Below are 26,534 nucleotides of genomic sequence, written 5' to 3' on the forward strand. Positions count from 1 at the left end.
AAATTGCAATTAAACTTTATCGAAATCACATTTTTGGAGTCCATAAAATGTTAGTTTACAATCATTATTGCTCTGAGTGCTATTCATAACAGCTTAAATCCCGCTGGGCCTAAGCGGATTAGTGAAACTAATCCGCTGATTTATGGAGTACCGAAAATCTGGGTATTTTAAAATATTTTTTCTCTATCTAACTTATGTACCTACCCATTTGATTTCTGATTTATTTATATCAATTTCTGCTCTTATTTTTGAAAATAGAGAGTTGGCGCAATGATAAGATTTGATCGTTAATTTAAAACGAATCTATTGGTATAAATTTTATTGAATTTGAGTGACATTATATTTTCCATAAGATGTGTGCGATGTCCTTTACACCAAAACGTCCGTAGTTCTCGGTACCTACAAAAACAAAACTATTTATACCGTAGTATGGTTAGAACGCCCTATAACGGGGAATAAGTCATATGAATGTCGACTCGATTCAAGTTCTCTGTTTAACCCAGATATGACAATATCAAAAGGCACCGCTAGGAATATATTCCAATATGCGGTTCAGAGAACCTGTATGAAACGAGTCTTTATACTCTAATACAAAGTATGGCATTAGTAAAATTAGAAAATCTACGGTTTCGTTTTAATTTAAATATGTCTCCTGCCATCCCCCGATAGTACTATTTCTAAGTTCTCGGTACCTACAAAAACAAAACTATTTATACCGTAGTATGGTTAGAACGCCCTATAACGGGGAATAAGTCATATGAATGTCGACTCGATTCAAGTTCTCTGTTTAACCCAGATATGACAATATCAAAAAGCACCGCTAGGAATATATTCCAATATGCGGTTCAGAGAACCTGTATGAAACGAGTCTTTATACTCTAATACAAAGTATGGCATTAGTAAAATTAGAGAATCTACGGTTTCGTTTTAATTTAAATATGTCTCCTGCCATCCCCCGATAGTACTATTTCTAAGTCTACCTGTTGTCAAGGAGGCTTTGCAGAAGACAAATTTACACCAAGACGTCCGTAGTTCTTGGTACAAAAATAAAACTATTTATACCGTAGTATGGTTAGAACGCCCTCTAACGGGGAATAAGTGAAATGAATGTCGACTCGATTCAAGTTCTCTGTTTAACCCAGATATGACAATATCAAAAGGCACCCCTAGGAAAATATTCCAATATGCGGTTCAGAGAACCTGTATAAAACCAATTTTTGTAGTCTAATACAGAGTATGGCATTAGCAAAATTAGAAAATTCACGGTTTCGTTTTGAAGACAAATTTACACCAAAACGTCCGTAGTTCTCGGTACAAAAATATAACTATTTATACCGTAGTATCGTTAGAACGCCCTCTAACGGAGAATAAGTGAAATTAATGTCGACTCGATTTAAGTTCTCTGTTTAACCCAGATGTGAAAATATCAAATGGCACGGCTAGGAAAATACATATTCCAATATGCGGTTCAGAGAACCTTTATGAAACGAGTCTTTGTACTCTAATACAGAGTATGACATTAGCAAAATTAGAAAATCTACGGTTTCGTTCTAATGGCGAAAAATCAAAACGAAACCGTAGATTTTCTAAATTTACTAATGCCATACTCTGTATTATAGTACAAAGACTCTAGGACTGGATCCCGCGTATGAAAAAAAAGTTGATTAATAGCAAGCTGAAAATTTGTTAATAGCTTAAGGGTGTCTAGTCGGATAAACTTTGATATATGGGAACACTGGAACAGGGGCAGTTTTAATTGTGGAATAGGTTAAAAATTTGGAACGGTCACACCACGAAAACGGCACATTTATTTTGTCCGACAGAACAGAATTAAACTCTCCGATCAGAGATTTAACTCTCATGCAAAAATCAGACTGCTATTTATCACCTGTCATAATTCCTGTAATTTGACATATTCTACATGTTCCACTCATTAAAACGCCCATTTGGTGATAAATAGCAGTCTGATTTTGCATGAGAGTTTAATCTCTGTTCGAAGAGTTTAAGTCTGTTCTGTCGGACAAAATAAATGTGCCGTTTTCGTGGTGTGACTGTTCCAAATTTTTAACCTGTTCCACAGTTAAAACTGCCCCTGTTCCAGTGTTCCCATATATCAAAGTTTATCTGACTAGACACCCTTAAGCTAGCAACAAATTTTCAGCTTGCTATTAATCAACTTTTTTTTCATACGCGGGATCCAGACCTATCGTTTCATACAGGTTCTCCGAACCGCCTATTGGAATCTTTTCCTAGCGGTGCCTTTTGATATTGTCGTATCTAGGTTAAACAGAGAACTTGAAACGAGGCGACATTCATGTTATATATTTTTACTATTTAATCTGATTGTTACTGAGTCCGTGGTAAAAAAAATACCCATTACAAGTTGGATATAATCTTTTTTTCTCTTATCCCTTTCCATAGCATTTGTCGTCATCATTTTATTCAGTCCAGTTCCAAGGCATCTTGACGATTCCATAACAAAATATTTTTCATGTTGTTGGGTTGTTAGCCCACGCACAACCCTCCTTCTTTCTCATCCTCGACTTGTTACCAGGCAATGGCGGAGTGGGATACAGCTGGTATTTATTTTAAAATTTATGTAGGAGTCTCAGAGCATGAAAAAACAGAACTATTGTATGATGAGATACAGAAACTTATTGATGAGATACAAGAGGAAAGCAAAAACATCATTTTACTAAGAGACTGGAATGCACGAATAGGAAATGATGAAAATATGGCATTAGGCTGCTTGGGAAGGTATGGAGAAGAGACGATAAATAGAAATGGTAGAAGAATGATAAGTTTCTGCCAAATAAATGACTTGTTAATAGGTAATTCTTTCTGGTATCAACCGAGAAACGAAAAATATACATATGTAGCAGAAGAAAGAAATGCGAGAAGCATAATTGAGTACATAGTATATCCTCGAGACGCAGAACTAACGATACAAAATATAAAAACAGAGAACGAAGCCGAACTCGGTACCCAACACAGACTAGTGACAGCAGAGATAAACATGAAACTAATGGAAATAATAGAGAGACCTCAATATACAAGAATAGCAATACATAAGATAAAAAATATGGAAATGAGGAAGTTATACCAAAGAGAGACAGATAAAATACTGGAACAGTATGAAAGCAATGAGAAAATATGGAATATGGAAGAGAGATGGAAAAAATTGACAGACACGTTATGGAACACTGCAAAACAAGTATGTGGAATAAGAAAGAATGGTAAGAATAATAAAAGAACTGGATGGTGGAATAACGAAATAAAGCAAGCTGTAAAAAAGAAGAAAGGAATGTGGAACCGATACATAAACACAAATGAAGAGCAAGACAGAGACGAATACAGAAGACAGAGAAATAGACAGAGAAGTGTTTGGGAATAACCATAAACAGTTTTGGAATAAAATAAGAAGCATGAAAGGAACAAAGAGGAAACAAATAAGAGGAATTAGAAATGAGCGAAATGAATTGAAAACAAACATACAAGACATACTAACCATATGGCACTATAAAGAAAAATTCGAGGCAAGTAACCAACAAAATGAGGAAAGAGGACAGCAGGCAAGAGAAGTGGATAGAGACAATCGAGTAGACGAAATTCATATCAAAGATATTGAAGGAGGATTGGCAAGAATAAAGATTGGAAAAGCAGGAGGTGCCGATGACATAGATCCGGAGATGATGAAGTACGTGGGAGAACGAGGCAAGCTTTGGCTACTGGAAATAATGGGGGAAACATGGAGAACAGAAAAGATACCGGAAGACTGGGAAGAAAATTTATGGATACCAATACACAAGAAAGGAGATGAAGCGGAATGTGATAACTATAGGGCTATATGCTTATCATCAGTGGTATATAAAGTCTACACCGGGATAATAGAAAGGAAGCTCAGGAAAGAACTGGAAGGAAAACTAGAAGAAGAACAAGCGGCCTTTAGGAAGGAAAGAGGACCAACAGATAATATATACATACTGAGAAATATAATTGAAAAGAAAAACGAAATAGGAGAAGACTTATATATTACGTTTATAGATATTAAAGCTGCTTTTGATTCTATAAATAGAGAAGTAATATGGTCAGTTATGGAAGATCTGCAAATCCCGCAAAAGATAGTAAGCGAGGTAAAAAGTACATATAGAAACGTACTTGCTAAAATACAAATAAACGGAAACAGATCGCCAATAATAAACCTAAGGAGAGGAATAAAACAAGGGGAGTGTCTCAGCCCAATTTTGTTTATATTAGTAATGGATAGAGTAAAGAAGAGCGCTCAAAGGAGGTCAAGGCAATTACAGTCAATAATAGGGTACAGGAATTTAGTACCAGTGAGAATGGAGGGATTACTATATGCAGATGACTTAGTAATAATAGCAGAAAATAAAGAGAAAATGCAAACATGAATCAATATATGGGTGGAGGAAATAGAAAATTTTAAAATGGAGGTAAATGTAAAGAAAACGAAGACCATGATAGCAACCCAAAAGAAAAGGGAAGAAATAAACTAAACGATATTTAGGTGCAAAAACGAAATAATAGAAACAGTCTCGACGTTTGAATACCTTGGAGTAATAATATCAGAGGATGGAAAAATAGATCAAGAAATCTCACACAGAGCGAAAAAAGCAACTAAGATCTACTATGCACTAAATAAAACAATATTTGGAAAGGAAGAAATAGATAAAGAAATAAAACTGAAGGTATACAATGCAATCTCTGTGCCAACTTTAATATATGCAAGTGAGACATGGGTAAACAATGCAAAAATAGACAGTACAATAAACGCAGCAGAGAGGAAGCAGCTAAGAAAAATAGCAGGAAAAACGAAATTGGACAGAATAAGAATGAAGATATTAGACAAGGACTGAAACAGGAATCGATAATAACCAAGATACAAAAAAGAAAATTAAAATGGTATGGACACATTAACAGAATGGACCAAGGAAGACTACCAAAGCAGGTGATGGATTCGAAAAGATATGGTAAAAGAAGGAAATGGAGGCCAAGGAAGAGATCGATCGATCAGATTATAGAAATTGGACAGGAAAAAGGAAAAACACATCAACAAATGAAAGATTTAGCAAAGGACCGCAAGAAATGGAAGAGATGGATAGAAGATGAATAAAACCTCCGACGCCCCTGAGTGACATAAGGAGTTTCGAGAAAGAAGAAGAAGATGTAGGAGTCTCTGTTTGTCTTTAATTTTAAAACAATGAGAAAAAAGGTAGTTGTCTTGCCTTAAGGCTTTGTATCTTTTAATTTTTCAGATCGTTTACACCCTGTTTGCACTTTCTCTCTTTTTGGATAATAAAAACGTAATTACACACCCTTTATCAAACAATATTATAACCCATTCTTTCATTTTATGACAACGTAAGTTATTTTTAGCGTCATAACTGGCTCTTTTAACCCTTGGGGCTTAAAATAAGGTCACTTTTAATTTATGGGATAGACGATTTTTTCGCACATCCCATCACTTGATGAGCTGAACCTCGAGCAATGTTTGTGACATAATGAATGGAAATAACTGTCAGGTAAAGTCAGTTTAGTAAATTGTTTTTCTATCCCTATTATTAATTATCTACTTTTTGTTAACAAGAAATCCTCAGCGACCGGGCCGAATTTTATTTTTGTTTTAGCTTTGTTCTGCATTGACATGGCATCGATCTTTTTAAAATTAATTAATCAGTGACAAGGCTTTAAAAACGTTAGCGAGGTTTCTACCAGTTAAAATTTATATACCTACGGATTTTGTATAATCCTTTATATCTTCGGAGAATTATAGGAAAATAATACACGGAGCGAAATATATCGTCGCTGTAAAATTAAGCCGGCATATCTTCAAAATACATATTTTTCATCAGACAACTTTAAAGTTTTCATATGAAATATTTTCTATTTAACGTCAATTTAGTCCACCTCAAGGCCACTTTATACATGAATAAATTTAAACAATTACTGCTTATTGATGTAGTGTTCCAAATAAATCGGAAATTGGTTAAATTAAGAGAAATATGCAGATATACCAGTATGACTTTAAATTCAGTTTAATGTTTGCTTTTACGTCACCGTGGTGTCTATTATTATGAAATATTTCACAATCTTTTAAAGGTTTTTACTCATTTAATGTATTGAAGCCACTGACATATTGCGCATTGCGCACTAGATCTGTCTTCTGACCTGACAAACAAAGTGGCCATTTCTACGTAAATGCACACCGTCCCAACGTTATCTGACAAATTTTTATTCGACTATATGATATGACGGTTCGAAATAAAAGTAGGAGGGAAAAAAATAAATTTTTGACACACACACCACTCGAAAACTCAATTTTTGAAGATATGCCATAGGTTTAATAACAGCGACGATATGGTTTAAAAATAAGCAAAAAATTAATGAAAGGTGAGTATAAAAGGAGGTACTGATTATAAATTTGAAAAAAAAAATGGAAAAAAATAGAAAATAACAGGCTTAAAATTGAGTTTATTGAAAAACCGACGACCTGTTCTGGGCTCTAGAATATCAGTCTATCTTCAAGTCTTAGATAAATACCCCAGCAAACGAAGCCGGAAAAGTACTTAAATAAACTAAAAATTACTGCCCGCTATCTTTCAGTTGACATATCTTATGTACCTGAAGTCGATAGGAAAGGCGTACCAGCTAGTGGGTATTGAAATTTTTGCTGCGTCTTGGTTTTTACTTTTTTTGGTGCAAATAAATGTTTCAAAATATGGCACCTTTCATAGAAGGATCTTTTTTGATTATTACGTTGTTTGGCCAGTATTTTTACTTTTGTGAAGTGGATCTAATGTTTGGAGGAAATGGCGTGTTGTGCAAGGGGACAAGAGCGTTTGGAAATTCTAATGTCGATTTTGTGAGAGGTGAGACGACCTTGAAGAGAGAGGCTGGTCTGACCAATATAGTAGGAGTTACAGCCTGCACAGGTTATATTAGACAACAATAGTATGTTTCAAACGTGTCCGTGTAGTTTTGGACTTACAGAATAATTTTCCGACGGTTTTTGATATTTTTAGTGCTATTTTGACGGGTAAGCTTACCAAACTATTCAAAAACTTAAATAATATCCATTTAAAATATTAAAATAGTGCTTTAAATGCATTTTTGTATTTTAAGCATTCATTTCTTTGATTTAGAAACAGTGTTTAATCTAATATTTTGGAATACCTTGTAATTCATTGTCTGAAATATATAAAATACACATTAACAATAAATTTATTCACTACTTACCATAACGTGATAACCGCGTAAGGGGTACAACACCACAAATACACAGATACAATTGTGATAGTCATTTTTAAAGTCCTACTCTTCGCTTTTTCGATGTTACTCACAGCCGAACGTCTAAGCCTCATTTTTCCATCTGCTAGGGGCTGAGACTCATCTAAAACAAATAAGATTTGTTCATGATTTAAGTTTTTTATTAAAAATTTATTAATATCAACAATAAACAATTTCGCCCATGCAGACTTAAAAGTGGAATAGGTTGAATAGATGATAACCAGATATGCTAGTAGATATGAAAAACTCTTGTTTTAAGAAGTGAGAACACTGGTTCCAACTCTTCAACGTAAAATATATATTCATGGTTCCCGACACCAATAAAATTTTGGCTAGAATCTGTTGTATTGACCGTCATCCAGAATTGACAAGTTGGTTATCTGTTCTGTCCAGGACACGCCTATACTTCTTCTGTAGACCTCATTTTGAAGACTTCGGTCTTATTTCTTTCGATCTTTTTGCGAGTACATGTTTCAGCTGCGTATATAGCAATGGAAAAAGTAAGGGCACTGACCAAAAATCAGCCTAGTATTCCTTGTAGTTTTTCGGTCTGTCCATATTATTTTAACTAATTTAACTGTTGGGTTTCAAGCCATTGCTAGTTTATGATTGATTTCTGAGGAGCTATCGCCATTGTTGGTTATTATGGAGCCCAAGTATACAATGTTTTCTACTATTACGAAATTCGCCACTTGTCTAGTGGCCCAATAAGTTCTTCTAATCGGCTTTGCAACGATGTGTTATTCTGTCCATCATTTGGACAACGCCGTAGAAATAAATATTCGCATAATAGATCATTTCAAAGGCTATTAAAAGACATTTCAAATAAGGTGTCGCCATTTTAAATCGCCGATTTTGTTATTACTCTAACACTGATAACGTAATGTACAACAGGTTTATCATAGCAATTTGATGGAAATTCAAAAATTAAAATTAACGTATTTTGATTCATTTTTTTAAAGCCCTCTGGTTTTGAAATAATTAATTGATTCCGTACTTTTGCCTTATGTTGTATAATACATCACATTAAAGAGTTACATACATGTTGGACACGTATTGTCACTGCTTACTTGATCGTTTTAGTGTTCCTTTTCGGGAAAGAAACAACATTTAGACAAAACGCTAAAACCACTGTCCACAATAAAACGTAGCTTAGAGGTGGTAATTTCCCCCTTTAACGCGGCATCCGATACTGAAGCGCATAAAGCATAAGGAAATTTTGCACGTAGTGGCCGCAGCGGCTAGATAGCTTTCTATTGTATGTTCGTCTATGCGATGACACATAGTTTGTAGTCGTTTGTTTAGTTTCAGCAAGTATATTTGGATCGAAGTGGTCACAACCCACTAGTCGGATCTTGTATTTTCTGCAGAATTGTCTTTTTTGTGTTTTGCTCCTATAAATAAGTAAGTATAGGTAAGTGAATAACTCCGCCTGTGGTGACAAATGGGTGGATCGAGTAGGTCAGGAGTCACCACTGCCGGTCCTAAGACCGGATAAAGGAGGAAGGTTGGGCAGTGGGCTGACAACACACTCCCGGAAAAAAACACACTCTTACGAAACCTGAACATTTGCCTCGGAATACAGAACGTAACTTTCGGAAACGACTCAAGCTACGAAACATGGACTATGCATTTGGAAACTGGAATGTGAGGACGCTAAATAGACCAGGAGCTCAAGCCGCACTTCTGCAAAAACTAAAAGGATATACACTCATGATTACTGCTCTTCAGGAGAAAAGATGGCTGGAGAAAGGTGTCAGGGCACTAAAACGCACACAATTCTATATAGTGGGAAGAAACAAGGAAGCAAATAATGTGGAGATGCATTTGTGGTAGATAACGATTTTTAGTCAAAAATCATAGACTTCCAGGCAGTCACTTCTTCAACCTAACAATGATAAACATTCACTGCCCAACAGAAGAACAAGAGCATCATACAAAGGAAAGCTTCTGCCAACAGCTGGAGATAGTATATGATAATGCGCCAAAAAATTACATCAAGATTATAATGGGTGATATGAATGCTAAAATAGGCAAAGAGCCACAGTTCTATGGCACAATAGGAAAACACTTACTGCACAATGAAACAAGCGAGAATGCGGAGTTTTGATAAATTTTGCCACCAGTAAAAACATGGTTATAAGTTCCACATGCTTCCTACATAAAGACATACACAAAATGACATGGATTTCGCCAAATGGAATCAAAACCAATCAAATCGACCATGTCCTGATAGACAAAAAGGCAGCCAGCAATATATCTGATGTGAGAACACGACGAGGAGTATGCTGTGGATCAGACCACCTTTTACTGCAAACCAAATTGAGATGCAGAGTTAACAGGGAAAGAAATAAAAGACAACAAAGAACAAACAAAGTGGACCTGGAAAAACTGAAGATTCAGTAGTATAAAGAGAAGTTCGAACAAGAAGTCACAAATAAGTTAAGGACGCTAGAACTGCACTCCATAGCAGGCAAATGGCGTAATATCAAAACAGCTGTAATAACAGCAGCAGCGTCCACCCTGGGAAACAAGAAAAGGGATAGAAGAGGAGCATGGTTTGATGACGACTGCAGACAAGCAATAGAGGAAAGAAATGAAGCACAGAAAATTTATATAACAAGAAGAACACGGGAAAGATAAACATTATTTGAAGTCGCAAGACGGAAATCAGACAAGGTATGTAGAAATAAAAAGATAGCCTGTGAAAATGCATAAATAGAAAAAATAAAAAAGAAATTCAAAAACAATGAAATTAGAGGGGCTTACGAATACCTGAAAAAGATAAGAAGTGGGTATAAACCTCAAATAAGTCTATGTAAAGATAAAAGTGGGCAAATAATCAGTGACCAACAGAAAGTCACAGAAACTTGGAAGCATTATTTTCAGACCATACTTGGAACACAAGTAGACATGGAAGATGAAATGGGTATAAACTACGTAGAAGAGAATGGAGTAGAAGCTCCAACCATAGAAGTTCTCGAAGCTATTAAGACTCAGAAAAACAATAAAGCTCCGGGAGTTGACGAAATACCAGCAGAACTTTATAAGGTAGGTGGCGACCACCTAGCAAGTTACATCCACTCGCTCATCAAAGACATATATCAAGAAGAGAAAATACCCGACGACTGCAAGAAAAGTATTGTATGTCCTATCTAGGAAAAAGGAGACAAACTCCAGTGCAAAAACTACCGTGAAATCTCTCTACTATGTACAGCATATAAAGTCCTCGCGTATATTATAAACCAGCGGTTCCAACCACTAGCAGAAAACATTATAAATATTATTGGAGAGTATCAGACGGGCTTTCGACAGGGAAGATCGACACTGGATCAAATATTTACAGTCAAACAGATCTTGAGAAAATCATGGGAACTCGATATTGATGTTCACAATGTGTTTGTAGACTTCAAGCAGTCATATAAATAACTCAGTCAAAAGGAACAAACTATACTATATATTGGCTGAATTGGCAATACCACATAAGCAAATAAGACTCATTAAAGTCACAACAAATAACACTCAGGCATGTGTACGAATACCTAACCACCAGACAGACTTTTTCAAAATTTCGCAGGGACTAGAGCAGGGAGATGGGCTGGCCCCAACATTGTTTATAACCTGGCACTGGAGTATTCGGTTATGCAAATGCAAACTGGACGAGGAAACCTTCTGACCAACTGAACGGATCAATTGGCCACTTATGCCGATGATATTAATATTATGAGTAGAACAACAACAGGAGCACAGGAAACATACGCAGAGTTAAAAACACAAACAACTATGCTAGGTCTGAAAATTACCACATAAAAATCAAAAATAGTGACTCAGACGAGAAGAAATATAGTCTCACCAAACATTATACACGACGATGACATTGAAACGGTTGGAAAGTTTACATACCTGGGAGTAGAAATATAAAATATGCCGGTTTGTAGAAAAAATACGAAAGAGAATACCGCAGGCAAACAGAGTTGCCCTCTCCCATATATTTCGGTCCAAAAGTGTCCACCGAAATACAAAGATGAGAATATATATAAAACCTTAATTATTCGACCAATAACATGCTATGGCAGTGAAGCCTGGGTCCTGAAAAAACAACCAAAGCAAACTCAACACATTCGAAAGGAAAGTGCTTAGGAGAATACTAGGACCTGTGAGGGAAAACGAAATCTTCAGAAGTCGATACAACAACGAGTTTTATCAACTTTATAAGGGAACACCCCTGTCAGACTTCATTAGAGTACAAAGATTGCAATGGGCTAGACATGTGATAAGAATGGGAGAGGATAGGCTACCAAAAAGAGCACTGACTGGTAGAATGCAGGGAAAGAGGCCGGTTGGAAAGCCAAGAAAGCGCTGGGAAGATACAGTAAACAGCGACGCACAAGCCCTTTTAGGAGTCCGTGTATGGAGAAGAGCAGCCACAGACAATCAAGGGTAGAGGCAAAAAATAAAGGAGGCCAAGGCTCAATTTGGGCTGTAGTGCCGTAGAAGAAGAAGATAGGTAAGTGAATAATACTTATTACAGATTTTAACAAAAATTTGTATAAGTGTAAGCTAAAGTGAATTACGAACGAAAACAAGCACGCCTTCACGCCTTATAGAATGAAACAGCCAGTAAAGAAAGTACTGGCAGAAGTGATTCGTAAGTAAGTGAAAAAATAGAGAATGTAAGTGTAAATAGTGACTATCCTGACCAGATTCAAAATGTTGACGTTCCACATATCACAGACAACTAATAGGTCTGGATCCCGCGTATGAAAAAAAAGTTGATTAATAGCAAGCTGAAAATTTGTTAATAGCTTATGGGTGTCTAGTCGGACAAACTTTGATATATGGGAACACTGGAACAGGGGAAGTTTTAATTGTGGAACAGGTTAAAAATTTGGAATGGTCAGACCACGAAAACGGCACATGTATTTTGTCCGGCAGGACAGACTTAAACTTAAACTCTCCAAACAGAGATTAAACTCTCATGCAAAAATCAGAATGCTATTTATCACCAAATGGGCGTTTTAATGAGTGGAACATGTAGAATATGTCAAATGACAGGAATTACGACAGGTGACACATAGCAGTCTGAATTTTGCATGAGAGTTTAATCTCTGTTCGTAGAGTTTAAGTCTGTTCTGTCGGACAAAATAAATGTGCCGTTTTCGTGGTCTGACCGTTCCAAATTTTTAACCTGTTCCACAATTAAAACTGCCCCTGTTACAGTGTTCCCATATATCAAAGTTTATCCGACTAGACACCCTTAAGCTATTAACAAATTTTCAGCTTGGTATTAATCAACTTTTTTTTCATACGCGGGATCCAGACCTATAAATATAAAAACATTTTTTGAGATTCCTTAACTCTTTCAATTCTTGGGGTTTGTCACACCTTACCTGTATGTGGCCAAATAGTTCACCTGTCGGATGCCGGGTTAAAAATGACGTAAGCAAAAGCTTTCGTCAAGTGATGAAATTATGTTTAAGCTCGGTGTACATTGTTACGTAACAACTTTGTTTACTCTAATCAGTTTTGGCAGCACACACTAAATAGAGGTGAAATTTCAATGTAACTCATAGAGGTGTATAAATGTTTAACACGTTGTAATTAAGAACAAACACTGGAGGTCAGGATGCCCTTCTCATAATGTTTGAGATCTGAACCATTTCTGTTTACTGTTATCTTACTACCATAAACACGTGTCAAGGTAAATACAGTAGTTGTTCCAATGGATCTTTGCACGTGCATGAAATAATTCACGAATTACTTTTTATACTAGGTCTCTTTTTTACTTACAGAAACTGGTATTAGGGGAGTGCATATAGATTTTCACTTCGGAAAAAATCGAACAAGATAGAACTTTTTGTAATTTCATTAAGAAATGTTTAATAAACAACATATCAAAAAGTTCTACTTGAAAAGTGGGTGCTTCATTTTTTATTAAACAAATGAACTACGAAATTAGATGTTTTTTAAATAAATCCAAAAATACAAATTTTAGAAAAAAACTGACTTGACCATTGAAAAATTAAGAAAATTTTACAAAAAAAAACCTTATATAAAGAATTTTCTAAAATTAAATCTGTATCTTCTATAATTTTTTATTTATAATGCTAAAGTCACCCTTCTCACAAACATTGGCGCACTGTAAACTAGCTTACGGCGAAGTGCACGCTTGAGTTATTTTAATGTAATTCTTTAACTAATGGATCAAATGAAATTTTACAAATTGCACATGATATAACAATAACTAAGCTATCTTATGGTTATAATAAAAAGAAACAAAATGTATGGGCATAAGTACAGTGGGGGCGTAAAATGAGCCTTACATGAATTTTGTTTAAAAATGATTTAAAAATGTGTAACTAATACAATTTTTCTTATAAAACCCTCAATTTTGCACAACTTACCTTTCAAGCATCTTACTAATTAACGTTTCATTCAAAAATATCTCAAAAATTTAATTCAAATGATATGACGTCTTAGTCTTCTTAGTTTTATAGAATTACCACCATTTTAAGATGGTATTACTCAAGTTTTAACAGATCTATTACAGTTTTATAAGTGCTTTTTTAAAGCTTAGGATGTAATCTTTAAAATTCACTAGATTATTTTACTTTAGAAATGAAATAGACTATTTCTTTTTGAGAAAATTAAGAAAGATAACAAAAATGTAATACAAAACTGAAAATTACCAGCTAAAAAATGTTTATACAAAGTGATCAAAACTTGTTTCTGTAAAACTTACCTAAAATACATTTAATAATAAGCTTCAACAATAATTAATGTTCAGTAAAAAAATTTTTTTTAGCTCTTATACAGTATGTCTGCGTAACTTGGAACCTATTGATAATTTTTTTACTATCAATTTTACAAAAAAAGTTATTCTTTATAAAATACTCTGCATCGTATATAATCTACAATGTAATCATCAAATATCAAATTTAGTTAATTTTATACGAGGTATGTCAAAAAATATGATTTTCACTCAAGAGTAAATTACCGTTATATTTCACAATATCGAAAATTGTTATTAAGAAAAGTTGTTTGGAATTAATAAATTTGTTTTAGTGTTCAATTACATCAACTATTTAAAATATTGTGAATAAGAAAGGCACTTACTTCTTAAGAAAAATTCATATTTTTTACAAACCTCGCATAAAATTAAAAAACTTTGATATCTGATGGTTGTATCTTAGATTGTAGACCAGGGAGAGCATTTTATGAAGAATAACTTTTTTTCGTAAAAGTGATAATGACATAGTAATCATAATTGTAATAAAATGATGATGAGTAGGTATCCGTAATTTGAGAAAAAATTGAAATTTTTTTTTCGATTAGAATGATGTAATTGTATATTTAAACATAGTTTTTAATTTCAAACAACTTTTCATATTATCATTATTTTTGGATATTCTGGGATATAAAGGTATTTACTCTTTAACGAAATTCATATTTTTGACATAACTCGTATAAAATTAATAAAATTTGAAATCTGATTGTTGAGTTTTAGATTTTTGACTATCCAGAGCATTTTATGAAGAATAACTTTTTTTCGTAAAATTGATAATAAAAAAGTTTTCCATGTGGTTCCTAGCTACGCAGACATACTGTATACTGTATAAGAGCTTTTGTATAAGAATTTTCAAATTGCAATGCCATATTCGGATTCAGCATAATCAAAAACCAAATAGAAACATATTTGATTAAAGTAAAACGATGAATTTAACGATATTTTTAAAATTATTTATACAAAACCATTGTTGTTGTTTAAACAATTAATAAACAATTAGCGGCCAAATCTGCAAGTAGAACTTTTTACTTTGACATGTATATAAACTAACAAAAAAAGGTTTAGAAAAATATAAGCTTGTTTGAATTTTTCCGAAACAATGCATGTTTTCGTTCTAATTGCACTCCCCTATATTAGTCAAGGAAAAAAAGCATTTTGGCTCGCAATTTTTTCGTCTACCATGGATTTACTTGAAATTTTCACAGAAGGTAGGAAATAGTCCAAGGATCATTTTCTATATCATGTCGCTCTACGCTAAAACCTTGGGGGTGGTTGCCATCCCATCTCGGGGGTGAGAATTTTTTATTACATTTTCACCATGTAAATCAATGTAAAAAGTAATTCTAAGAAACAAATGTTTTTTATATTTTCTTCGTAAAACTAATATTTTTCGAGTTATTCGCGCTTAAATGTAACAGTTTTTCGTCGAAAAAATCGACTTTTTTAGAAGGTTATTGAGAATACCTCGAAAAATATGCATTTAATGAAAAAACCTGTAGATAACAAAATTTTACCTTTTAGTAACACAAACTAAATTTTTTTCCTATAATATCTTTAGGACCAACAAAAACTGAGATACGGCATGTTAAAAGTTAGCTTTTCTCGTCAAATGCATAATTTGAAATATTCAAAGCCAAAATACGGGAAAATTTTGCATTTTTCGAGGAAAACTTATATTATCTTTTTTCAAGCATACACTTAAGCCTTTCAAATAATAAAAATAAAAAATTTCGAACATGAAAATAGAGCGACTTATGATCAAAAAAAGTCGGTACCTGCTTTTCTCTACGAAAAAATCAGTGAAAGTAACCCCCTAACTACCCTCCTAATTAAAAATTGGTCTTAGCCTTTCTGTAATTCCTTGTATATTTGTATTGTCAATACACCCAAGATATTTTACCTATTTAAAATGTGTAATTTTAGAAAAATTGGAGTTTAAGGAAAAATTGATTTTTTGCAATTTCGTATTTTTCACCATTTACTTCAAAATATTTTCGAAAATACTGGAGATACGAAAAAAATTATGGACAACTAAATTGTAGATTTTTAATAACTAAAATTATATTTTGCACAGATTTTCATTAAAATGAACAGTTAGCGAGATATAGCTGTTTATAAACTCTATTTACGAGCAAACACCCCCTTATTCGAGCCCTTTAAACCTACCCCAATTAAAAAGTAAGGGAGCTAACGGAATTTAATTTACACAGTCTTATACTTCTTCAAAATGCTACAAAATCATTTTTGAAAAAACTTTTTATCGCCAAAAAATGAAGAAGCTATGTTTTTCGAAATATTCGAATAGTCCGCTTATGGGAACATTTTCAATGCATGTATAATACCACAGAACTGGTTCGTATACTGGAAGATGACCTAAAAACTATTTGTATTTGTAATTGATGGATTCGACCGTTACTTGATGGAAGTTCATTTTATCTAACAATAAAAAACTGAAAACGTTTGTTTTCTATACTTCCACAAAATTTATTATATCTAAGTGACTACAGCTGTTTCGCCGAGAAAGGCACTCCGCCGAAACAGCTGTAGTCACTTAGATATAATAAATTTTGTGGAAGTATAGAAAACAAACGTTTTCAGTTTTTTATTGTTAGATAATTTGTATTTGTACTTCTACATATTTGTAAATTCGTATTTTTGTGTAAATAAATGTTTTTGTAATTCTTTTACTCTGCTTTTTTCTGTCTAGATCTGTTAAATTATCTAAGTATAAAAATTGTAATGTTCTTAAGGGTGGTTCTTAACCCGCGGGTAGTCGCGCCGTTAGATAGAATCTCACATTTTATCCTTTTTCGCGATAACTTGATGAACATTTTTGCAATTTTGAAAAAATTTCGTAAGTGCCTCGAGTGTAGTAATGCGTAAGATTTTTTTGTGGAATTTATGGCTTTGGGGAGAGCCAATTAGCTTTAATAATTGTAAGAAATAATATTTCTAACATAACAAGTAAATAAAAATACTATAAAATAAAAATTTGTAGTAAATTCGTATTTAAATTCGTATTGTGAGATAGAATCTAACAGGCGACTATTCACGTTACAGAAGGTACCGCGACTACTTCCGGGTTAAGGGTTGAAATATTATGACATTATATGCTAAAGCATAAAACAGTCATTAGTTTTAGCCGATCAAAACCAAATTTTACCCATATTAAAGTTTAAAATGTTTTTATATAATTTTTGAAAATAAGGGGTAGTTTACACCCTTAAAAATAATCGACGCCCTTGAGCATGTTATATAATATGAAGTACAGGGTGAGATGATCCTAATCCCAAACTTTATGTAAATCGATACAAGCCGAAATTATTCTTTTAGTACAAGAAATTTTTTATAAATAGGTACAACAGGGGTCGTTTTAAGGGTTGAAATATTATGATAGTATATCTTAAAGCATAAAACAATCATTATGTAACTTATAAGAACCCAATGTTGACAATATTAAAGTTTAAAATGTTATTTAATATTTTTTTATAATTAGAGGTAATTTTCACCCTTAAAAAACCAAAAGCGTACAACGGTTCAATATAGAAAATGAATTAGAGGGTGAAATGAGCCTAATCCCAAATTTTTGTGCAAATCGATGCTGGACGAAAAAATTGCGAAGTTTTGCCATTTTTCAGTTTCATTTCCATGACTATATCGCAAAATTAAGCAGCTTGTCAATAGAAACAAGGATGAGCCATACTTCATGTCATTGATACGTTATTTACTAAGAACTTTGACGATTATCATTTTTAGTGACGTTGGCGCATTTGTTGTGTTTAAAAATTGTTTTTAATATTATTTAAACTTTTAGTCTTTGTATGTACATTTCATTGTGATTTTTATTGTCAACCACAATTGTTAGAATGAGTAACTGTTGCTCTCTTATTCGATTACTTCCATCATCATCATCAATGGCATTGCGACTCTTCGTGAGTCTTTGCCGCGTTTACTATTGCCTTGCATGTTTGTCGGTCCTGTGCCACTATTTCCCATTACATTACAGTGGAACCCCGATAAGTCAGATAATCGGGACCTCGGCCGATCCGGGTTATCGAAAATCCGGGTTAGCCGGAGAGTATGGTAAAAATTAATAAAATACGGTATACTTAGCAGTGATAGATAGTTGGCGTATTCCATGACGTGTTTCCATCTATCCAGCCAACCTTGACTCGCAGTGAATTTTGGTTCACAATTAGGCAACATTTTATTCAGCTTGAGTGCTGTTTTTAGAATAATGTTGGTCCAGATACTAGTAAACCACGTTCCCGTTCCGCACAATACCACACATACAAAGCGTCGTCGAGAGTCTCATTTTTAGTTTTCTTAGCTTTGCACCGATTGTCCAAACAGTCTTTTGTTATCATTTTGAAACAAAATTCTTCGATTTTAGTTCTATTTTTATTCCAATCCGATAATGTAGCTGCACCGACACCATATGATGCTGCAATTGTTTTTAAAGATTCGCCTTTATCAATCCTACCTAATGCTTCTAGTCTCTTTTCCATTGTCACTACAACATTTTTACGTTTTGTTGCCATTACGTAGACAAAAAACACGCAAACACAAACCTATCTGAAGCACGACTACAGAACGGAAGGGAACAATACGACTGTACTACACCCAATACGGTCACGATCGGAACGATGTTATGTTCTTTAAGAACAGTGGAGACTAAGACCATTGTTTAAAAAAAATTAAATTCTTTTTTAGTCTTTTTTAAACAATGCTCAGACAGTTTAAAATAAATAAAAGAATACAGGCGCCTGTTGTTTCCGATAATCCTAGCCAATGAACGTCGCTCTGCCGCCGTGTGCCATGAGTCATTTTCAATATGGTACAGTTCAAATTACACAAATACACATTATCACTCAAATATTATATTACATACATTTTTATTGTTGAAATGTTTGTCTAATCAGAATCGGCTCGGGTTAGCCGGACTTCCGGGTTATCGGGGGCCGACTTATCGGGGTTCCACTGTACTTCCATTTTCTCTAGATCTTCTTTGACGGCATCTTTCCACTTTTTTCTAGTCCGTTCAATAGACCTTCTTCCATCTAGCCTATCCCATAAAACTTTATTTATAACACGATTATTGTTACTGCGTATCACATGCCCTGCCAATCTGAATCTATTGGCCGTTATATATCTGACTAGATTTTTCTTTCCGAATAGAGACTTTAACTCGTTATTGTATCTGGGTCTCCTTTCGTTTATCACACTGTCCCTGCAAGGGCCACATATCATTCGAAGGACTTTACGGTCCCACAACAGCAATTTATTTACTTCTCTTTTTGTTAGCGTCTATGTTTCGCTTCCATACGCGACTGATTGTCGTATTATGGTCTTATATATCTGGATTTTTGCACCTCATGCAAAAAGTTTTGTCTTCATTAGATGTTACAATCCAAAGAAAGATACGTTTCCTACTATTATTCGCGTTTCAACTTCTCGCTTTATTTTACACTTCAAAGTTATTATCGTTTATAGTAATATTTTGCCTTATTAGCCGTCGTTCTTATTTTGAGACTATCGTGGATTTTGTTTTGTCTTCATTTGTTTTTAGAGCGATGTTTAATGCAGCTTCCTCAAAGCTCGAGAAAATATCTTCAACTTCTAATGTTGATTGTGCCACTGCATCTACGTCATCGACAAAGGTGAGTATGATTTTGCTCCCTGAGTATTTATATCTGGTTTGATGTTTGGATAAATTTTTCGCATGACATGTTTTAAGGCCAGGTTAAACAACAATGGGGACAACGGATCTCCTTGTCTCAGTCCAGAATTTACGCAGAAACCATTTGATATTTTCCCCTATTCTAACTTGTGCAAAAGGAGTTACTTACGCACATTTTTTGTGTTATTGCAGTTAGTTTCTTGGATACGCCAAGCTCGGTCATTGCTTTCCAGAGTGTTGCACGGCTAACTAAATTATAAGTAGGGAGCGGATTTATATGCGATCAATTTTGATGAAATATGCGCATATATATGCAGTAAAAAATTACGAAATATGCGCAAGATATTCACAAAAATTTAAAAAATGCGAAAATCGAGAAACCACAAATTTTCTGTTTTATTCTATTCTAGGGGGTTCTTTTAAAGGGGGGGCGGCAATCTTATTTATTATCTTTCAAATAAAATCATTATTTTTTATATATGCAATTTATTCACATTTTTTACAAAAACTTATACCAATAGTTACCCTTTTTAAAATAAAACAACAATATCACTATTATATCTTCGATTATAATTCACTACAATGTGTTTTTCCTAATTTTTTACAAACATTTCCTTTGATCAGATAAAATATTTTTTTAACTAGAAAAACTCCTTTCAACATCAACAGAAGTAATTGGGGCGTATTTAAAATAACTTGTTAAAGCCGAAAATTCTGCACCAAAATCAATTTCAAAATTTCCATTAAAAATTTTGCATATTATGTCCTCCAAAGTTTTAAAGCTGTTTAAAGACGGGATCTGATCTAAAGCATGACTATTTCAATTTCCGTTAGAAAATCGTAAAACTATGGTTAAAGGTGTAAATTCTCTTAACAATAGGGGATTTAAAAGAATCACCAAAATTATAGCTATTCAATTGGGATACAAATTGTACTAAATATAATAAAAGTAAGTAAAATTCGGATTTCCCGGTAAACCATCCTTCATCATTTTAACATCCTACAATCATTTTATAACGGCGTACTATAAGCACTATAAGTACTTTGTGTAAAGATCGGGTATTTTCAAAGAAAAAATGAAAAGGCAGTGAATGAGCCGTCTCTCTTCAGGTAGTTCTCGAATTAATAGATAGGATAGCCTGTGCGGGGAAATATTTTGTGTCGAATTAAAAATTTTTTTTTTGGACTAAAATGTTTTTAAATAGGCACAACATATGCATGTTTCTTTAAAAATATGCAAAATTTAGTAAAGTTCTCAAATATGCGAAATATGCATGCAATATGCATTTAGCATAAAATCCGCTCCCTAATTATAAGCCTGTTTAAAATTTATGTATAAAGATCTGATGCTAGTCCTGATTATACTCCCAATAATTTTCAAGCACTTGTCTTATTTCAAGCATTTGATTACTTCCATTAATTAAGGGGGTCTGACGTAAAAGGGTTTAAGTGCAGTTTTGATAGTTCTGAGATAATCAGTTTGAAAGTTGTTTGAGTCATCATTTTTATCCCAGCTGTTATCCATAGTGTAACTACAACTGGCACGTTGCATAATACTTAATTGGTCTTCAAAATTGGTCACAAATCTAATATTTATTTACTTGAAATTAATCCTGTATTAACATGAGTTTACGCATTACAGAATACTAAATTAAAAAAGTGCACTTAAACCCTTTTACTTCTAATTTCTAACCCCCTCAATTACTTTTAAACTAATTTCACAAGTAATATTTTGAGCCTAATTGTCGTTATACTACATGAGTCTGGCTGTCCTTCAGTCGAACGGAAACTTATTTGTTTATTTTAGAGATTGATGTTTAACTTTTTGTTATTTCTTATTTATTTATTAACGTTCTATATTTATCTTTATGTCACTAATAGTCGGTATGATGTCCAATCTGTTTATTGTTGAGTCCATTAATGTACTGGTACTCTTTAGATGACCAAAAGTAAGCATTTTTTCAATAATTTTTTTCTCAGAACCTTGATTAAAAATGAACATAAAACATATTAATATCTAACTCTTAAAGAATACAAAAAAATATTTTTTCATGTATGCACGTACACTAATATTGTAGAGGGCGCCAAAGTCGAGCCCTCGAAAAAAAGTAGTCCCGATGGCGGACAGTTAATCTCAGGATTATGATCTCTAAAACAAAAAAATCGTACGGCATTTGGAAAAAGAAGGTTTCTTACGTGACAATTTACTACCGTTTTTTTTGTGTAAAAATTTTTGTGAAAAAAATCGCCATTTTTTCTTCAGGTTTTCATGGTTAAAAAATATTTATTTTCATTTTTTGGCCAAATTGTTGTAAATTATCACCTAAGAAACCTTCCTTTTTCAAATGCCGTACGATTCATTTCTTTCAGAGATCCCAATTCTAAGATTAGGTGTCGGCTATCGGCGCTAATTTTTTTTTTTTTCGAGGCCTCGACTTTGGCTCCCTTCACAATATTAGTGAACGTGCATAAATGAAAAAAATATATATATATTTTTTGTGGACCTATATTCTGGGATTTAATGCTAGAGGAACTGTTGGAACAATTGACTATAGATCCTGAAGTACTTGGAAGTATAGCATATGCAGATGATTTGTTGTTGATCATAGATGCAAACTCAAGAAGAGAATTAAAAAATAAATCAAATGAAGTATTAATAAGAGTAAATGATTGGATGGATAAAGTAAAATTAACAATATCAGATTCAAAAACAACATATAGTTTAATAAAAGGAAATTTAGAAAAAGATCCAATTATAAAAATTAGAGGGAAAACAATAAAAAGAAAAAAGGAAACAAGATATTTAGGTATTATAATAGACAAACAAAAATTATTTACAAAACACCTGAGTTGTGTCTGTGAAAAGGCAACAAAGATCATGCATAGCATCGCTAGTCTAGCACAGAAGGAATATAGAATTTGGTTCCGACAGATGAGAATATACCTAAGTACAATACTTGCATCAATTGTAGGGTACGGTTCAAGTGTATGGGCACATAGATTAATAAATAAAAAAAATGCAGAAAAATTAAATAGAGCTCAGAGAGGATTTCTTGTAAGAATGATGGGAGCATTTGGAACAACTGCAACACAGGCACTCACAGTTTTAACTGGAGTAATGCCAATGCATTTAGATACAAAAAAAAAGCATGTAATTATTGGCTAAAAAAAGAAAAATATGAAAAAATAATACAAATAATAGGATTAGATATAAGAAATAAAAGAGAATTAAAAGAAATAATAAATAGAAAAAGACAAAATGAATGGGAAAATTCAACAAAATCTAGACGTTTATACAATTTTATACCAATATTAGAAAACATTCCAATTTTTTTTAATCCAGAACAAGGTTTAGTACACTTTTTAACAGGACATGGACCGTACCCAACATATTTGGAAAGATTTAACTTAAAAGATGATGCATATTGTGAATGTGGAGAACTAGGTACACCAGAACATATAGTGTTACATTGTCAAAATACTATAGAAAATGAAGAACATAGAGAAATGAGAAGAAGAGTAGAAAGAATTGAAATAAGAGATATATTACAAAATGAAGAATATTTTGGAATATTAAACAATCTAACAGAAATAATATCTAAAAAACAACAAGAAATTTATAATAATAGAAGAAGACAACAAATAATCCAACCCTGATGAAGTTGAGTAAGATAAAGTTAAAATAAATAAAATAAAATATAAATTCAAAAATAGATATTCACAATAAATTATAATAATAATAATTCAATATAAAATAAATAAATAAAAATAATAATTCAATAAATAATTCATTAAATTAAAAAAAAAATACCAATTCTCTTCTGAAAATAGAGGGACTGTCTTTATAACTTAGAAGGGAGTTGATAGTACCAAAAGTCTTTTAACAAATATATATTGTTTTTTTAAATTTGTTAAATGTATTTGTTTAATGTAATTAATAGATTATGGCAAATTATTAATTGTAAAAATAGATTTAGTAGTTTAGTAAAAAATATAAAAATATATAAAAAAAAAATATCTGTAATCCCATCAGGAAAAACGACCTGGATTAGTCACTAGAGGCCAGGTCATATGTATGAACAACAAATAAATAAATAATAAATAACTAGATATATTTTTTGTATTCTACAAGAGTTGGATATTAATATGTAAAAAGTTTTAAGTTCATTTTTAATCAAGGTTCTGAGAAAAAATTCTTAAAAAATGCTTATTTTTGGTCTTCTAAAGTGAACTAGTACCATAATCTTCAACACTTCAATAAAATAATTTTATAAAATACGTCCACCGGTATAATAGCCATTTTCTAATAATAACTACATTGACAGTACAGACTGACGCTACGTTTACGACTTAATGTTTTGATTTAACTTGTTTACAAATCAAACATTTGTGGAAATATTCGTTGGAACAACTTGTGAACATGCCTGCTACTTACTTTGTATGGATTTGGAGTTTCTGGAAATCTCACACATGATAGCCGTATACGCCACTACAATTACAAAAAGGGGTATGAAATACATGAAGATCACACAAAAAAAATTGTAAGCAACTTCTTGGGTCTTAGTCGCAAAAAAGTCGAAGGAAACACATTGCGTGAATTCGGGATCCTCTGGGGGTGTCTTCACGCTGAATACAAACATCTGAAATAAAAGAAAAAAGTTAACGAGATCGGTATCCGAAATTCGTGACTTTGTTTTTTAACAAGACAATTGCACGTGGGATATTTTGCATCTACCTACTACTTTAAATAAATTCTACATTTCTTGTGTAAACCAGTATTATAGTTTAAGAGCTGGGAGCGGATTTTGTGCGTGATAAGTAATATAGAAAATCTATACGGGGATATGTTGAATTAGTTGTGTACATGACTTTCACCAACTGCCGGAAACCAGAGTTGGGGCCGAGGGTAGTTTTAAGGGGTCAAAATCGCGGTTTATTATTTTTTTTATGACGCTCATGATCGAGATAGTTCACCAAAATTTGGGAATAAGTAGGTCATGACGTACCTAAGTAAAATCTCTAGGGGCTCAACGCTGCGTGGCCGACAAAGGGGTGGGGGTAGGGGTGAATATAAAAAATATAAGGGGTTTTTTGCGACGTTCGTGATTGAGATAGTGCACCAAAATTTGGGTATAAGTAGACCATGATATAAGGAATTAAAATCCCCAGAGCCGGAAACCAGAGTGGGGAAGGAAGGTAGTTATAAGGGGTCAAAGTTCCGTTTTTTATTATTTTTTTTTTGTGACGCTCATGATCGAGATAGCGCGCCAAAATTTGTGAATAAGCAGGTCATGACGTAACTAAGTAAAATCTCCAGGAGTGGAACGCTGCGTGGCCGAGAAAGGGGTGGGGCAGGGGTGAATATAAAAAAATGTAAGGGGTTTTTTGCGACGTTCGTGATTGAGATCGTGCGCCAAAATTTGGGAATAAGTAGACCATGATATAACTAAGTAATATCCCCAGAGGCGGAAACCAGAGTGGCGTACGAGGGTAGTTATAAGGGGTAAAAGTCGCGGTTTTTATTATTATTTTTGGGGCGCTCATGATGGAGATAGTGCACCAAAATTTGAGAGTAAGTAGGTTATGACGTAACTAAGTAAAATCTTCAGGGGCGGAACGCTGCTTGGGGTACAAAGGGGTGGTAGGCAGGGGTGAGTATAAAAATATATGGGTTTTTTTTTTCGTCCGTGATCGAGATAGTAGGTAAACCAAAATTTGGGAATAAGTAGATCATGACATTCCTAAGCAAAATCTCCAGGGGCGGAACGCTGCGTGGGGGACAAATGTTGTGCCGGGTCACAAAATATAATACACACTGCGACTTTGACCCCTTAAAACTACCCTCATCCCCAACTCTGATTTCCGGCTCTGGGGATTTTACTTAGCTAAGTCATGGTCTACTTATTCCCAAATTTTGGTGCACTATCTCAATCTAGCACGTCGCAGAACACCCCTTATATTTTTTATATTCACACCTACCCCCAACCCTTTATCGGCCACGCAGCGTTCCACCCCTGGAGATTGTACTTAGTTACCTCATGACCTACTTATTCCCAAATTTTGGTGCACTATCTCGATCATGAGCATCACAAAAAAAAATAATAAAAACGGCGAATTTGACCCCTTATAACTACCCTCAAGCCCAACTCTGGTTTCCGGCTCTGAGGATTTTACTTAGTTATGTCATGGTCTACTTATTTCCAAATTTTGGTGCACTCTCTCAATCACGAACGTCGCAAAAAAACCCCTTATATTTTTTGTATTCATCCCTGTCCCACCCCTTTGTCGGCCACGCAGCGTGCCACCCCTGGAGATTTTACTTAGTTACGTCATAACCTACTTATTCCCAAATTTTGGTGCACTCTCTCGATCATGAGCGTCACAAAAAAAAATAATAAAAACGTCGATTTTGACCCCTTATAACTACCCTCATCCCCAACTCTGGTTTCCGGCTCTGGGGATTTTACTTAGTAATGTCATGATCTACTTATTCGCAAATTTTGGTCCACTGTCTCAATCACGAACGTCGCAAAAAACCCTTTATATTTTTTATATTCACCCCTGCCCCCACCCCTTTGTCGGCCACGCAGCGTTCCGCCCCTAGAGATTTTACTTAGTTACGTCATGACCTACTTATTCCCAAATTTTGGTGCCCTATCTCGATCATGATTGTCATAAAAAAAATAATAAAATCCGCGAATTTTGACCCCTTAAAACTACCCTCGGCCTCAACTCTGGTTTCCGGTCGTTGGTGAAAGT

The 26,534-nt window shown here is 33.8% G+C and overlaps 1 protein-coding gene across 1 annotated transcript in view; it reads right to left on the bottom strand.

Moving 5' to 3' along the window:
* LOC126893389 (uncharacterized) overlaps positions 1-26,534 on the bottom strand; it is a 164,564-nt gene that overhangs the window by 81,119 nt on the left and 56,911 nt on the right. Inside the window, exons 3-4 of the mRNA XM_050663526.1 lie at positions 24,211-24,415; positions 7,258-7,411 (exon numbers count right to left, since the gene is read on the bottom strand). Coding sequence (XP_050519483.1) covers positions 7,258-7,411; positions 24,211-24,415 — 359 coding nt within the window. The remainder of the gene's footprint in view (positions 1-7,257; positions 7,412-24,210; positions 24,416-26,534) is intronic.

This window comes from Diabrotica virgifera, chromosome 1, assembly GCF_917563875.1.
Source record: "Diabrotica virgifera virgifera chromosome 1, PGI_DIABVI_V3a".
NCBI classification, from domain to species: Eukaryota; Metazoa; Arthropoda; class Insecta; order Coleoptera; family Chrysomelidae; genus Diabrotica; species Diabrotica virgifera.